The sequence below is a fragment of the Sceloporus undulatus genome, chromosome 4, assembly GCF_019175285.1.
Source record: "Sceloporus undulatus isolate JIND9_A2432 ecotype Alabama chromosome 4, SceUnd_v1.1, whole genome shotgun sequence".
NCBI lineage: Eukaryota > Metazoa > Chordata > Lepidosauria > Squamata > Phrynosomatidae > Sceloporus > Sceloporus undulatus.
Genome location: NC_056525.1, coordinates 87,166,311 through 87,181,655, shown reverse-complemented (window position 1 = coordinate 87,181,655; position 15,345 = coordinate 87,166,311). Strand labels below are relative to the sequence as shown.

Genomic DNA, 15,345 nt, shown 5'->3' with positions numbered 1-15,345 from the left:
ATATTCCACTGATTACTTTTAAAATGTTATTCTCCAGGATCTAGGTAAGAGTGCAAAGAGGATGGATTGGATGGCAGAGAATGATTTCTTCTTAGACTTTATCAAAATATTTTATCAATATTTGATACACATAACAAATGGCAAGGGTGAAACTGAATCAGTAATGCTCATGTTATGTAAATGAAAAGAATATAGTGCAATTACATTTTTAAACCACAAGAGAGCATAGGTGACATATCAAATTGTTAACAGTTTAAGAAATGGGAATAAAAAAAGTAGAAAAAGGAACATCCCTTAAAAAATTTTCTCTCTGCTCTCAACATGCTAACAAAAGAAAATACTATTTCATAACTCAAATTACTAGTAGGATAATCTCCATGATGCATCTTTGTGGGTGTGGTGTATTGAACTGTAGCATTCAGACTTTGCCCTCATTTTTATGAGCAGCAGATAAAAGACCAAGAAGGAAGGCGTGCTGGGTTTGGAAGAAAACAGTCTCTTTCAACTTGACCAGACTAGCAGAGTCCAATAATGCTGTTCCACTGCTTTGCTGTCATCTGGGATGCCTTATCCTTACAGGTTCTTCTTGTGTTCCTGGCTACATTTCTTCTCATTGCTGACTACATGAGACGGAGGCACCCAAAAGGTTTCCCCCCAGGTCCTGTGCCTCTTCCTTTTTTTGGAAATCTACTTCATGTTGATTTCAGGAACCCTCGTCCATCTGTACAAAAGGTAAGGATGAGCACCTGGAGAATGTCTGTGTCCTTGAAGCAGATCCTGAGAACTTCACTAATAAGAAAATAGCTCTAGGTATTGCTAAATGCTATTATGTGCTGTGATTTTAATGTATGATGGCCCTATGAATGAAAGACCATCAAGAGACATCATTATGAACTTTCCTGTGTGAGTCTTGCAGACTTAATTGAGTCAACCCTCCTGTAATATGGTATTTCTCTTTTCCTGCTTCTTATTTCTCATTTTATATTGAGACAATTAAAAATGAAGCCCTGGGTCCTGCACTTTAAGAAGGACAGAACAGTTCAGATGAGGGCAGAGAAGAAGTCAGAGATTTGGATAATAAGTTCTGTGAGGAACAGTTGAAGTCTGAAAAAAGGAAAAGAAAACTTCAAATTCCTGAAGACCTGTAAGACAAAGGAGGCAAAGGAAGAGGAAGATCTGTTTTCTTATGTCCCAAAAATAATGATTAACTCAGAGGAGGAGGAGGAGGAGGAGAGATATGTTTACTGATGGGTTTATGTTAAAGTACATTAGATTGCATTTAAATATTAGGAGAAAATTCTTGATGAGTAGCTGTTCCTTGGGAATGGTTAAGAATTCCTGCAAAATTATGGCTTTCGGTAGAGGATCCATAGGATCCTGCTTCATGCCAGACTTGTGTAAAAGAACTCATTTCTTCTTCTTCATTCTATGAGCACCAAACAGATATATAAATAGGTTCCAAGACCTGCATTAGGAGACATATTGCAGTGTTCCACCCAGTAGAACTACAATAACTTTACTTCTACCACCTGGGCCTCAGAGGGAGAGGAGAAGAGGCAAGGAAAGTTCCACCCATAGTCAGATTAAAGGCCCTCCCTCCATTCCAACTGCCACCATCCTGGCCTTGGAGGGAGAGAAGAACTAGCAGTATCTCCTGGACTTGATCCCCTTGCCACTGCATTCCCTTCTCCTTTTGTGCCATGTCTTTTAAGGGGCCATTCAGACTACATTTTACCCCAGTTCCCAAACCGATTTAAAAGAAGTTCTCACTCGTGCCAATTTTAACACAATTCGATCAGGGGCTTGCACAAGAGATCCAGGGCAAATCCCCACAGTTTTTCTGAAAGCGGATTTTTCCTCCTTTCTTTTTGAAAAAAATGGCTCTTCCCTGCTGCCAGCAAATGAGAACTCAGCCCCAGTCATGATCGGGTCAAGATCAGGGAGGGATTTAGGTCAGAGGGTGGGAAGTGGGAGGATCATGCCTCCATCTCCTGCTGGCTTTTTGCAAGTGGCTCCCCCCCCTTTTTTTGTTGTTGTTGTTGTAATGACAGATTTGCGCATCCTGTGGATCTTCCTTCTTCTCTTCCCTTGCCTTCTCTGCCTTCCTCCCCCTTCTCGTATCCCCCTCTCACCCTCATGCCACGGCTTGCCCTCCTGTTTTTCTCCTCCTCTTCCTCTTCTCTGCTCTTCCTCATTCTCCTTCTCCCTCCTCCTCCTCCTCCTCCTCTTTTGCCAACCCCCCCCCCACAGGCTCTTTCTCCTTCTCTTCCTCCTCTTCTTCCTGTTCTTCTTCCTTTTCTTCCCTTTCCTGTTCCTCTTCTTCCTCCTCTCCCCACTTCCTCCGCACCTGCAGCCAAGGAAGAGGAAGAGCAGAGTAGAGGAGAAGGTGGGGGAAGGAAAAGGAGGTGGGGTAGGCTAGGAGTGACTCCTGGGAGCCGAAGATACTCAGCCCCCAAGAGAGGCGAAGACACTTGGCCCCCAAGGGAGGCAGGCAGGTGAGCATCTGCAGTGATGGAAGGAGGGAATGTGTGAGGGGGAAAAGAAGGAGGGAGGGAAGGAAAATGGGAGGGAAGGTGGGACAAGGCAGAGAAGAGGAAAGGAGGGAAAGAGAGAAAGATAGAGGGAAGGAGAACATGGAAAGAGGGAGAGAGAAGGAAGGAGGGAGGGATAAGCAGCAAGAAAGAAAGGGAAGGAGGAGGGCAAAACAGAGGGAAAAGAGAGAAGGAAGGGAAGGAGGGGACCAGGGCAGAGAGCGAGAGGGAGAGGAGGCTTGTGGCCCTGCGGCACGGGTCTGGCTGCTTCTGCTGGGGGCCTCTGGTGTCGTGTCCAGCGGGGATCCTGTGCCGTCAGCACGCAGGAGGCAGGGATGGCAGGGATGCCCAGGACCATCTCCTCCTTCCCTCCTTTTGGAACCCCCAAAAGCTCCTCCGTTTGGAGCATCACACAAAATCAAGCAAACAACTCCCAGAATTCCATAGCAAAGAGCCAGACAAAGAGTTAAAGCAGAGAGGGAAGCTCACGACCTGAAGGCACACAATACATGCACATACACACACAAGTTGACAATATGCGAACTAGTTGACAAAAAACTGACGCCAGTTTTTTAAAAAAAAAAAGGAGGGGGAAAAGCCCCCATTCTGTTGGCCAATGGTAGCAGGAGACGTAACCTCTGACAAAAGCGAAAGAGAATTTGATTGACAGCAGGAGCCTTCTTTTAAACCAGTACCTGCAAATGTGAACTCTCCGCAAGTAGCTGCAAGGTCATTCAGGTGTAAATAACCCTGATTAAGATAAATGATAGTCAGCACTTGCTTCCGGAGAGATTCGGGAGGGGGGAACCCAATTCTGCCCAGTTCCATCCAGCGCAAAAATCTGAGTGAGAATAGGGCCTTAGATTGTAAGGCTAAGGACAGGGAACTGTCAAATTACCAATCTGTAAACCACTGAGAGCCATTGTGGCTGAAAAGTTGGGCATACCGTATAGACTAGTGTACAAATAAACCTCATATATAAGTCAAGGGAAGGTTTTAGGGCCAAAATCATGGATTTTGATATGACCCGTAGATCAGTAGAACTTAGAAGCAGTAACAAAGTACCTAAAAAGGAAAACAAAAGAAAAACACCACATAAGTCGACCCAGGATTTTAAGATCAATTTTTGGGCATAACCTTTTTGATTTATAGTCAAGTATGTATGGTAAATACTCTAATAAAATAAAATAAATAAATAAAAATCCTCCATCCTGTAGGACGCACCTTCCCTTTATAGTCACCTCTCCATGTCCATTTAGAGACTGGTGGAAAATGAGCTGTTTCAGAAAAGCACCTGGCTATGTCCCTATATCCAGATGCACAATGATGATGCCTTCCTCTAGGATCCCTAGTAATGATGGGAGGATGTTTTTGTCATAACTGGATAGTTTTCTGACTTCCTTTGATCTCCACTGGTCACTCACATTGGTGGTGGAATGGGATTCCCACAGTGTTGTGTAATGGAGTAATATAACACTCTATATAATATTACTGTCTATTCTCTAAAGTGTGTGTGTGTGGGTGGGTGTCAGTAATAATAATATTTTCCTTTGTTTTTCCTGTGTTTTGATTTGATTTGATTAGGTTTGGCTTGGCTTTTTATAGTCAAGCCATTTTTAATAGAGGCAAGATTTGCCAAGAAGCTTATGCCCTTATCAAAAATGGCTGCCACCATGCCATTTTTGCCCAAAGTAGGTCAAAATAATCACACCAAGACTTTGAGATTCTTAAAGAAGTGTTCTCAGTTAAGAAAAAGTTGTGTTCATTATTTTTATTTTTATGGTAGTACCTTTACTCTCTGGGCTCCAGCCAGTGTGTGAGGGGATGGAGGCTTCCAAGCAGCCCCAGAAGTAAAGAGAGTCCCTGGCATATACAAGTAATATATAATAAGTAATATATTATTTTCAAAAGTAATACAGTCAGCCCTCCATATCTATGGATTCTTTATCCATGGATTCAACTATCTATGGTTTAAAATATTCCAAAGAGCAAACCTTTATTTTGTTATACTGTATTATATAAGGGACACCATTTCACTATGCCTTTGTGCATAATGGGACTTGATCATCCACAGATTTTGGTACCCAAGGGGAGTCCTGGAACCAAAACCCAGAGGATACCAACCAATCTATCTGTCTGTCTGTCTGTCTATCTATCTATCTATACAACACCATCACGGTACATGGCTCTTTACAAGAAAAAGAACATGGGGGGGGGGGGAATTCCATCTCCTTAGACTTACAATCTAAAGACACAACACAAAAGGAAAGGGAATGGCAGTGCAAGAAGGGATTTTACAACACCACCCCAACATGATAAAGGTGGGTCCTGCTGGGATTTTGGTCAAGTGTGAAGAGCATCAAAAAGTCCTCCCTCTGTAATGAATAAAAGTTCAACACTCAGGAGTAACATATTTCTCTAATAGGATGCACGCTGAAATGTATCCTCTCTCTTACATTCTTCCCCCTTCTCTTCGCAGCTTACAGAAAAATATGGCAATATCTTCAGCATTCAGTTAGGAAACATGCAGACTGTAATGGTGAATGGACTGCAACTGGTGAAAGAAGTTCTTGTCCATCAGGGTGAAAACTTTCTTGATCGACCAAAATTTCCTATTCTTTTTGACCGTTTTCAGACATTTGGTGAGTGTTTCAAATTATACTATATTTTCTTAAATTTCTTAATTTTTTTACAAAAGATCTTTCCTAAAAGGGAGAACAACCTTTAAATTATATCATAAGATTAAGCTATGATGGGCAATAGATTTGGTCAGATTTTGCATTCTCTGTACTCATAAATCAGATTTGATTTTATTGGGATACATCCACCTAAAACCTTTTATTGGATGTTTTTAAACAGTTCAATATACAGCTAGCATACTTTGTGAACAGATAGTAGTTAATGGACTGTAGTGCTTGAATCACAACTCTGGTATAATAGAGAAACACTGCATTAGACCAACCACTGTTCCCTGCTTTATCTGTTTATTCATTTCAAAACCTGACAAATAAGGTCTTTGTATAATTGATAAACCACCAGGTTACAAATTAATCTCCTATAGTTTATAAACCAACCCCATAAAGAATAATACAGTCATCCCTCCATATTTGCGGCTTTGATATTTGCAGATTTGATTATTCATGCATTTTATTAATATGTTCTCTCTAGGACTGTCTAGGTCCTCCAGTGCAACTCTGTGGTCAACTTCAACTAAAAGTTGCACTGAAAGACCATTTGTAGCTATTCCAGTGCCATTCTATGGTCAGTGTATGTTGGACATTGACCACAGAGTTGCACTGGAGAACCTAGAGATTCCTAGAAAGGTTTCCTCTCAGGTAAAAACAGTGTTTTTGTTATTTGTGGTTTTTCCATATTCACGGGGGTCTTGTTCCCCTAAGCCTAGCGAATATGGAGGGACAACTGTATCCCTGTTGACTTTATTAGCAGTCAGGTAAATGGTGGTTTCTGTGTCCAGAGACTCTGCATTTTATTTCAGACTTTAAAGTAGTTCTCCAACATGCTGAACCTATTTGGGGTATAGGATTCACCACTTTGGATAACTCATTGAAATTCTGGACTAAAACATGGAATAAATTCTGCAACCCACTGACCTGGAATTTACAAGCCTTGACTGTGAACAAGGTCCTGGTATTTCCACAAAGGACATGTGCTAAACCCCTATATGCTTTAGCAACTGTGTTAAATGAATTTTAGTAATCTCAATCAATTAAGAACCACACTTTACCCTGGAAAGCAAGGTCTTGGGAGTGAAGCTTTAAAGCTGGAATGTTGTACTGCAGGCAAATAGAGAACTGCTTCTATAAAGGGTGCTGGATAACTCCTTACATAAGGATATAACAATGAGTTATGCTGGCAGAATGCTCCAACAGGATTCCAGCCAACATTTTTATTTTTAGAAATTTCAGAGAACCATTAAAGTGTTTAGTAATGTGATGTTAATATTTTCCATTTAGGACTGATTCACTCTAGTGGACATAGCTGGAAACAGCAAAGACGATTTGCCTTGTCAACTCTAAGAAACTTTGGTTTGGGCAAAAAAAGTTTAGAAGAACGAATACAGGAAGAGAGCAGGTTCCTCACTGATGCCATCGAAGATGAGAAAGGTAAATATACATTAAATGAACTAGAAAGCTCCAGAGTCCTTCAGTGCAGCAATTTACTTTTTCCATGGACGTTAGGGGATTGTCAGTAGAAAGATGTACACTGGTACATATACGTATGGTATGTAGACCTTTGTTGATATGGCTGGTCAAGTGGGATACTCTGCTACTATGTGCCTCTTGAGATGAATGTGCATCCCAATAGAGATATTAGCAGTTGCTGGACCCAGCAGCAGTCTGGACCCAATTCAGGAGTTTGGCCCTGAGTTATGTGTTAGCATACCCTACATCTGTTTTGTTTGACATATTTGACATCCAGAGTCAGTTATGTTTTTAACAGGTCATAATGACCTTTGGCACCCTAGGAAGTTACACGTCTGGGAAGGCAAGGTGGCCTGAAGACATATGGGAGACCTAGATATTGCTGAAATAAAAGGTAAATGGTTTTGCTGAGCAATCTATCCTCCCTCAAGCTCTTCATGCCTCCTCTGATGGGTGACCCGCATCACAAAGCAGTTAAAGACCATACCTCTACCCTACTCCAGGCTGTATTCTTTTTTACCTTTTCCATCCAACTACCCAGGCTTTGTCACAAAACCTATCAATGTTTTGTAACTCCAGAGTTAAAGCCATCAGCCTACTCCAAAATCCTTTTGTCAGTTCCATGAGGAAACCATCATGTCTTTGTTATACCATGGGGCAGCATCAAGTACCCCTCGGAGGGTAAGAAACAGGATTCAGATTCATATCCACTCCACACATGGCCAATTCACTGCCCCCGACTGAGGTTCTGTTCTACAGAAACTTTCTGTATCCCCCTCAGACACTGTCTGAGCCATTAAAACTGGAATCACTCTGCAGTAAGTACAGTGGTACCCCGGGATACGAATGCGCCGGGTTACGAATTTTTCGGGATACGAAAAAATCCCATAGGGATTTATTGCTTCGGCTTACGAAGGTTTCTTCGGGTTACGAAAAAACCGCGGCGCTATTTTCCGCCACCGGAGGGCAGCAGAGAGCTATTTTTCCATTAGCGCCTATGGGAATTCGGCTTACGAAGGTATTTCGGGTTACGAAATTAACCGCGGAACGAATTAATTTCGTAACCCGGGGTACCACTGTACTGGTATACACAGATAGAAAGATCCCCAAAGTTACCTTTTTCTTGCAGGACTCCTTTTGAGATAATAATTCCTCCAAGATACCAAGGAAACACTAACACTGTAGGTAGGGACCCCCACACCCACCCACCTTTTAGGATAACATAAGCAGAATGCACCAAGCCTGAGGGTAAAACTTGGGCTTGGTGTAAAACACCCATGTACACAAGGACTAAGAGCTGGAGCAGATGGGTAAGAAGAGTGGCCTAAGTCTGCTCCAGCCAGAAGTGGGTTGGAATCCCGCTGACCACATGGTCTGCTCCCAAGGCAAGCAGCGCACATAGGGGTCAACTGGTGCCACCAGGAGTTGGATTGTCTTGGCTCCTTTTTGATCCAGTTCTAAGGATTGGAGCACAGCTTCTGTGCAGCTTCCAGCCACTTTGGAAGCATACATCATCTAAATGCCATGCCTCCAAAGCACCAGGAAACTATTTCATTTTGACCATCTGTTTTTTCCCTAAGAAAGCTTGTTGCTGTTATTGTGCGACTTCAGGTTGTTTGCAATTTATGACAACCTTAATCTAGCAGTAGCATGTGTGAAGTAGTGTGCTGTATTTAATTTTTAATTCTGTATTAGTAATTATGGGCCAGAACAGACCAACAAGAAGGAGCAGCTTGAAGCTGCCCCCACTAAAGATAGATTGGGGCCATGGCAAACACATGCCATGGCCCAATCTGCCTTGAACCTGATGGAAAAGATCCACTATTTGGCCTGGGCCAGACCTGGCTTTCCCAGCCACACAGCAGCCCCAGGGCAGCTTCAAGATACTCCAGCACCATGCGGTGTGTGAACGCTGTGCCACCAGAGCATCTTGAAGCAGCTCACATCTGGGCAGCCAGATGGCTTCCAGGCATCATTGGAGCATGCAGTGTTCCTAAGACGCCCAGAAGACATCTTTAATGGGCCATCTGTTCCTTTCTTACTAGGTGAAAGAAGTGGTAGCATGAGCTCTGGTAGTATGTTTTCACGATGGTTTAAACTGTTTATAACCATGTTTTTAAATTATATTATTATTTAATTCTTTCTTAACTTTTGTAAAATAACAAATTAATTTAATCTTGTTTTAAATTATTGGAAGCAACTCAGGAGAAAGCCAGGGTATAAATTCAATAATCAATATTATTTAGAGAAGAATAAATGGACTGAGTTCCACAAATGTTTCTGCTGAATAAAACCAGTTTGTCTTTCAAGTGCCAACTAAATCTTTGAAGTATTTGATGGAATAGGAACACAAAGCAATCCCACTACCACCTAAAATGCATTCACTCATTCCTTTCCAAAATCCCACTGTTTTTCTCATATTGTATTTTTGTTACATGAAAGCTTTAATCATTCTAATTCTTCCTCTGCCAACATTTTTCTCTTCTCTAGGGCAGTCTTTTGACCCACACTTGCTGCTTAACAATGCTGTTTCAAATGTAATCTGTTCAATCACTTTTGGGAAACGCTTTGATTACCATGACAGTCAGTTTCAGAACTTATTGCATTTGCTGGATGAACTGGGTCAAATCCTGGCAGGCATTTGGGGCATAGTAAGGCCTATTTGTAATCTTATGGGCAGCTCTCACAATCACATTGACTCTTTATTCATTTGCTTTATCCATTTGCCATTGGTTCTGTCAGCGTCTAGTTTCTTTTTTCTTTCTTTGGCTGTTTGATCATCTTGTGGCATACAGTGGTGTCACTAGAGTTGGTGTCACATAGTGCAGTACCTCATGGTGTCACCCCATCCCATTGACCTCCTCCCATACCATACCATACCATACCAAATCCTTAGTAATGTTTTTTCTACTAATATTACTCATAAATTGTAATTCCTGTATATCGCTGAATGTAATGGTAAAAGTTGTGACATAAACAACTAGCAAAGATAAAATTATACCTTTTAATTACAATACTATATGCATAGTTGGCAGTTTGATACCCCAGTGCTGTAAGATGGAGTGAGCTCCCATCACTAGTCCCAACTTCTGCCAACCTAGCAGTTTGAAAGCATATAAAAGTAAATCAATAGGTACCACTTTAGTGGGATGGTAACAGCTTTCCATGTAGTCATGCTGACCACATGACCATGGAGTCATCTTTGACAAAGCTGGCTCTTCCACTTAGTAACAGATATGAGCACCATACAGTTGGAAATAACTTGACAATCATGTCAAACAGGAACTCTTTACCATATATATATATATATATATATATATATATATATATATATATATGCCTAATTGAATTTACATATACATAGTTTCATGTGGTAAAAGTGAAAGTTTGATGAGATGTTACATTTTTAAATAAAATGTTAGAAGAAAAAGAAGAATATATATAATATATATAACAGGAATTTGGTCCATCAGTTGCAAAGGATTACTAAGGAGTTTTTCACACAGCTAAAAAAAATCCTGGCTTACCTTTACCGATTTGAATCCTCTTCTGAGATGCAGCCAGGTATTATCGCTCACATTTTGCCATCAAGGCCACCTCCCACCTAAAGCCCACCTAAATTCTGGCTCCCAGCCATACTCAGCCAATTTACAAAGTTGGGAGCTTCCTGGCTTTGCAAATTGAATGGCTGAGCATGACAGAGAGCCGGGTTTTAGGTGGGAGGTGGCATAAGCGGCAATTTTTTTTCAAAGTAGCCATCTGAACTTTTGCTCAGAAATAACAATAACAGCAAAAGCCAGCATGGTGTTGTGGTTTGAGCATAGGGTTTAGACTGCAGATCAGGGTTTGATTCCCCACTTGGCCATGGAAACCCATTGGGTGATAATGATGATGATGATGCTCTGATGATGATATTTTATTTTGTATATATTATAAAATTTAATTACTTCGCAATCAATGAATGAAAAATAAGACAACTTATAAAATAGCACAAATTCCTAACATTAATTATGACAAATTGATGTCCTGTTTTTAACTACCAAAACAGACAAATTTTTAAGTCTATCATAACAAGATCTAAACTTTAAAAATAATAAAAATTTTGCCACAATCAACTGAACAATAGACAGATATTTTGTCCATGTTTATTGTTTAGAGTTAAGAATTAGAGCATAATGTTATGCTCAATAGAGTGATACAATTACAAACAGCACTCTCGGATTAATTCTGCAAATGCACACTCAGACACACCCCAACTATAATACATGGAATGATTTCCAGGCAGGTGTGCATCAGCACATACAGTAGAAAATCCTTGGCTGGAATCCTATTCATGCTTTATGGTGGTGGTTGAAATTTTTCTGGGTTCATGCAATATGGGTGAGGAAAGGCAAAACAGTTTACCAACTCTGAGTCACCTATTTCTCCAGTGTCTTACTTTCTTCACAGCTCTTACTCCCATGGCCTTTTATCTGGTACTGATACCAATATACACGGGTATAGTTAGGCTTGAGTAATGCCCAAATAGCATTGTTCAAATATGCTGCTAAAATAACATTCTGGTGCTCCTGGCAACAGGAAGAAGGATCATGTGGATTTTTCAAGTTATAGTACCCATCAGCATGAGTAGCCACTCCATGCAATACAATTAGTTGGTAAGTGTGACTGAAGAACTTACACAAAGATGCCATTTGTAGCAGCATTCTTATGCACAGTGTTCTGCAATTCACACATTACAATCAAAGATCTGAGCAGTAGCCATTGAAATAACATTTTATGTGTCCCAGTGATGTATTATGCTTTGTGCCTGGTGCCCTTGCTGCTTTAATTTTTTTCTGTAATGTTGTGTGCCTTCAAGTCATTTCCAATTTATGAGGACCATAAGACAATCCTAACATGGGGTGTTCTGGGAAAGGTTTCTGGCTCTTCTTTTCTGTAGCAGACCAAGTATATCTTCTTTTTCTGTCAGCTTATCTTTTCATTGTAGCAGGATACTGATGATCTGCAGAGGCTCTCTGCTTCTTCTCCTGCACATCATCTAATTTTTGTGTTTGTCTTCCAGCTGTACAATGTTTTCCCAGCTCTCATGAAGCATGTGCCAGGACCTCTTCAAACTGGTTTTAAAAACTGGGAACAATTGAAATCATTTGTGAGTAAAATAATTGAAAAACATAAAGAAGACGGGAATCCACTTGAAACAAGAGATTTCATTGATGCTTATCTAAATGAAATGGCCAAGGTAATTAACAAATTGGAGGTTCGGACAAAATTTGTTTCTTAATTTTTTGGTGAAGGTAGAAAGACACACAATTGTAGGTCCTGTGTGCAATGGCCGAAGGCACCCTGGAATATCCTTGCCCTGGAGCTGCCCCAGTCATCCCTGATTACAAAGGCCCTCCATTCTCATGAATGCGTGCCCCACTGATCTGCCAAGTGCATCTTCCACTGCCAGGAATTGCTTTGCTCTGAGTGCAGAATGAGGCATCCAGTTTTGATCACAGTGACTGGCAGCAGTGGCAGATGCACTGGGAATATAAGTGGGACACATTTTAAACCACTGTCTGGTATTAGAACAAAGGGGTCCAGATTTTTCAGCCAAATCCAGAACAAGTAGCAAGTTTTTAAAATCTGTGCTGGAGGCCAGACTTCATGTGCCCCAGAACTGGTTTGGGCCTTCTGTCATCTGATCTCCCTGCTGAGAGAATGTGAGGAGGCCGTTTTACATGGCCCATGCAGATAGGGTCTATGACACCTCAAATATTTATTTGTATTTATCAACATAGCTTATGATGGTTTTACCTCCAACTTGAGTCTACTGATCCTCTATGAAATCAAACAGGAGAGTACAGGAGGTTGCAAGGGTATATAAAGTGCAAACATTTTAAGACATTATCTAGAGAGTGGCATTGTTTAGGTGCTGCCATTTGTCCAGCACCTAAATATCACCATTTGATTATGGTGTTTCAGAACAAACAATGTGAGGATAGTTCTGAGGAACATTTTGTCTCCCAGATGTCCTGGACTAGAATTGCCATAAGCATTGTCCTTGTGACCAGGGGCTTCTGGAAGTCCAAAATGGGCTTGTTATGTAATCTACTGGATGTCTCATGTAATCTACTATCTAGGCTTTTTCTAGGCTTCAGAGTCTAGATCATGAATTATTAGTTGTTTTTCCTTTCCTTCTGTTCACATTTACTTCAAGCTTCCATAATTACCAAGGCTGTTGAGTTGATCCTGAATTCTCTTTTGGAACAAAGATATTATGGGGATTGTGAAACATATTGTGATTACTAGATAGATACCACTGAGAATAAAATAATGGTTTTACTGTATATACCATTATCTAGATGTACTTTCTTATTTTCTTTTAAAGGAGGATGCTTCTTCCAGTTTCCATATGGAAAACCTCCTACAGTCAACACTAGATTTGTTTTTTGCTGGAACAGAAACAACTTCTTCAACCTTGCGCTGGGCTTTGCTGTACATGGCTATTTATCCAGAAATTCAGGGTAAGGCTTTAATTGTAATTTTTTTCATCTGTTTTTTTTTTAAGAACGGTCTTACTTGACATTCTCACATACCAATGGCATGTATATGCCTGTCCCTGGTTTACACTCCACCAGATGTATATGAGGAAGTAGACTTTAGTCTACAAAAGAACTTCTTTCTTTCAGTTAATCTCAAAGGTGCTACAAGATGTCTCTACAATAAAGTTAAATTGTAAAACGTGATGTAGGATTCCGGTATATTTTTTTCAGAGGGCAGCAGTGGAAAGAGTAGCTGCTAATCAAATAACATGAGAAGACTGGGTGTAAGTAGTTGTCAGTGATGCTCATTTTAAATCTTGCTGTGTAAACTCTGATTTCCTTAAATTCAGTTTCCTTAAATTGAAAGAAATGTTGGAAAGGAATTTCCCGAAAAACCCGGAGTTATTTTTGTTAAATATGACAGGCGTGATAGGAAGAGAGACTGAAAGAACATATTGGAAAATTGTGTTATACATGGTGACAGCAGCAAGGTTGTTATACGCCCAAAAATGGAGATCTACACAGACCCCTACATTAAAAGAATGGACTAATAAATTGTTAGATATGAGAGATTCAGACAGATTGTCTAAAAGGTTAAAAGGAGAGAAAGAGGAAGGGGATAAGGATAAAGATGAATGGAACATAGTAATACGTTATGTGGAAAGAAGAAAAGAAAACTAGTAAAACGAAAATAAAGGAGAGAAAAAGAAAAGAAAAGGAAGATTAGGAAGTAAAGAGGTAAAGAGCGAAAGAAATGACTTGTATATAGATATATGTAAAGGAAGGATGATGATTGTAAAGGAAAATCAAAAGAGTAATATGTAATTTATAAAGGACTATATAGGTTGGAAGTACTAGGATGTGTACAGGGGGAAGGGGAGGGGAAGGAGGGGAAGGGTAAGAGGGTGGGGGGTTTAAGGGGGGAAAGGGAGGGAAGGGAATGGGCTAAGGGAAGGTATAGACGATATGTATGATCTTTTATTGATGATTACTGAAAATAAGGATGTAAAGAAAAGAAAAACCAAATAAAAATAAAATTAAAAAAAAGAACTGTTAAAAAAATTGTATTTTCTGTTTTTATATTTTTGTTTCTGAAGTTGAGTCACAGTCACTTTTCCATGGCCTTGTCTACATTGGGCAGGATGCTTTGGTGGCAACCTGGAAGAACGGGGAAAGTGGGCCTTTTGACCCATGCAGACAAGACCCATATCTGCTTGGCTTACATAAGAATACAAGAAACTGCCTTAGACTGAGCCGCACCCATGGTCTACCTTTGCCCTTTTTGTCAATAGTAACTGGCAGCAGATCACCAGGGTTTCAGGCTAGAATCTTTTTGAAAGTCTTTCTACCCCACCCTCTATTGAAAGCTACAGAGTACAAGTAATGAAAAAAATAACCGTGGTTCTGTTTTGAAACAACTGAAACAGCTCTAAAATAGTTTTGCAAATGCAGAATGATAATCCAAAAGAATGATCACAAATGCTTGGTGAATATCCAGATTTTGCCACTGAAATGGGACGTGTGTGTGTGAAGACATTCTACACTGGCAGGCAGGTTGTTAATAATTTTGCCTACTTGCAGCTACTTCCAAGGGGAGGGCAAATTACATTTCCTATCTATTATAATTCAAAGATCCACATGAAGACACAATGCATGCTTGTAAGTGCTTGTCATGTGTTCAGTGGAGCTTACTCCCAAGTAAGTGCTGATAGAACAGATTGCAGGGAGCCTTTATTATTCCTCTGAGGTGTCAATGACAATACAGTCAGCCCTCCATATCCACAAATACTTTATCATGGATACAACTATCCATGGCTTAAAAATACTCCAAAAAGATATAAATTCCAAAAAGCAAACCTTCATTTTGCAATTTTATATAAAGGACACAATTTTACTATGCTATTGTGTATAATGGGACTTCAGCATCCACGGATTTTGGTACCCTGGAACCTACACCAGCAAATACCCAAGGGCCAATTGTATCTGTCTTAATGTTTCTTAGTGCTTGATCGCTTAGTACAATTTTTCAAACTCATTTACGGGTATCTCAGTTCTACATGAAATGTAAATATAGGCCCAGTACAAACGGGCATTTTGTGGCATGCCAGTGGCGATTTTAGGGTT

The 15,345-nt window shown here is 40.4% G+C and overlaps 1 protein-coding gene across 5 annotated transcripts in view; it reads left to right on the top strand.

The window, feature by feature from the left end:
- Positions 1–299: 299 nt before the first annotated feature.
- LOC121927978 (cytochrome P450 2J2-like) overlaps positions 300–15,345 on the top strand; it is a 150,706-nt gene continuing 135,660 nt past the window's right edge. For 2 of the 5 annotated variants that reach the window (XM_042462113.1, XM_042462117.1), the window contains exons 1-6: positions 300–732; positions 5,011–5,173; positions 6,506–6,655; positions 9,185–9,345; positions 11,757–11,933; positions 13,068–13,203. In XM_042462113.1, the coding sequence (XP_042318047.1) occupies positions 532–732; positions 5,011–5,173; positions 6,506–6,655; positions 9,185–9,345; positions 11,757–11,933; positions 13,068–13,203 (988 nt within the window). In that variant the 5' untranslated portion in view covers positions 300–531. Of the gene's footprint in view, positions 733–2,332; positions 2,496–5,010; positions 5,174–6,505; positions 6,656–9,184; positions 9,346–11,756; positions 11,934–13,067; positions 13,204–15,345 lie in introns of those variants that run through there. The other 3 variants (XM_042462115.1, XM_042462114.1, XM_042462118.1) reach the window with 3 other exon arrangements.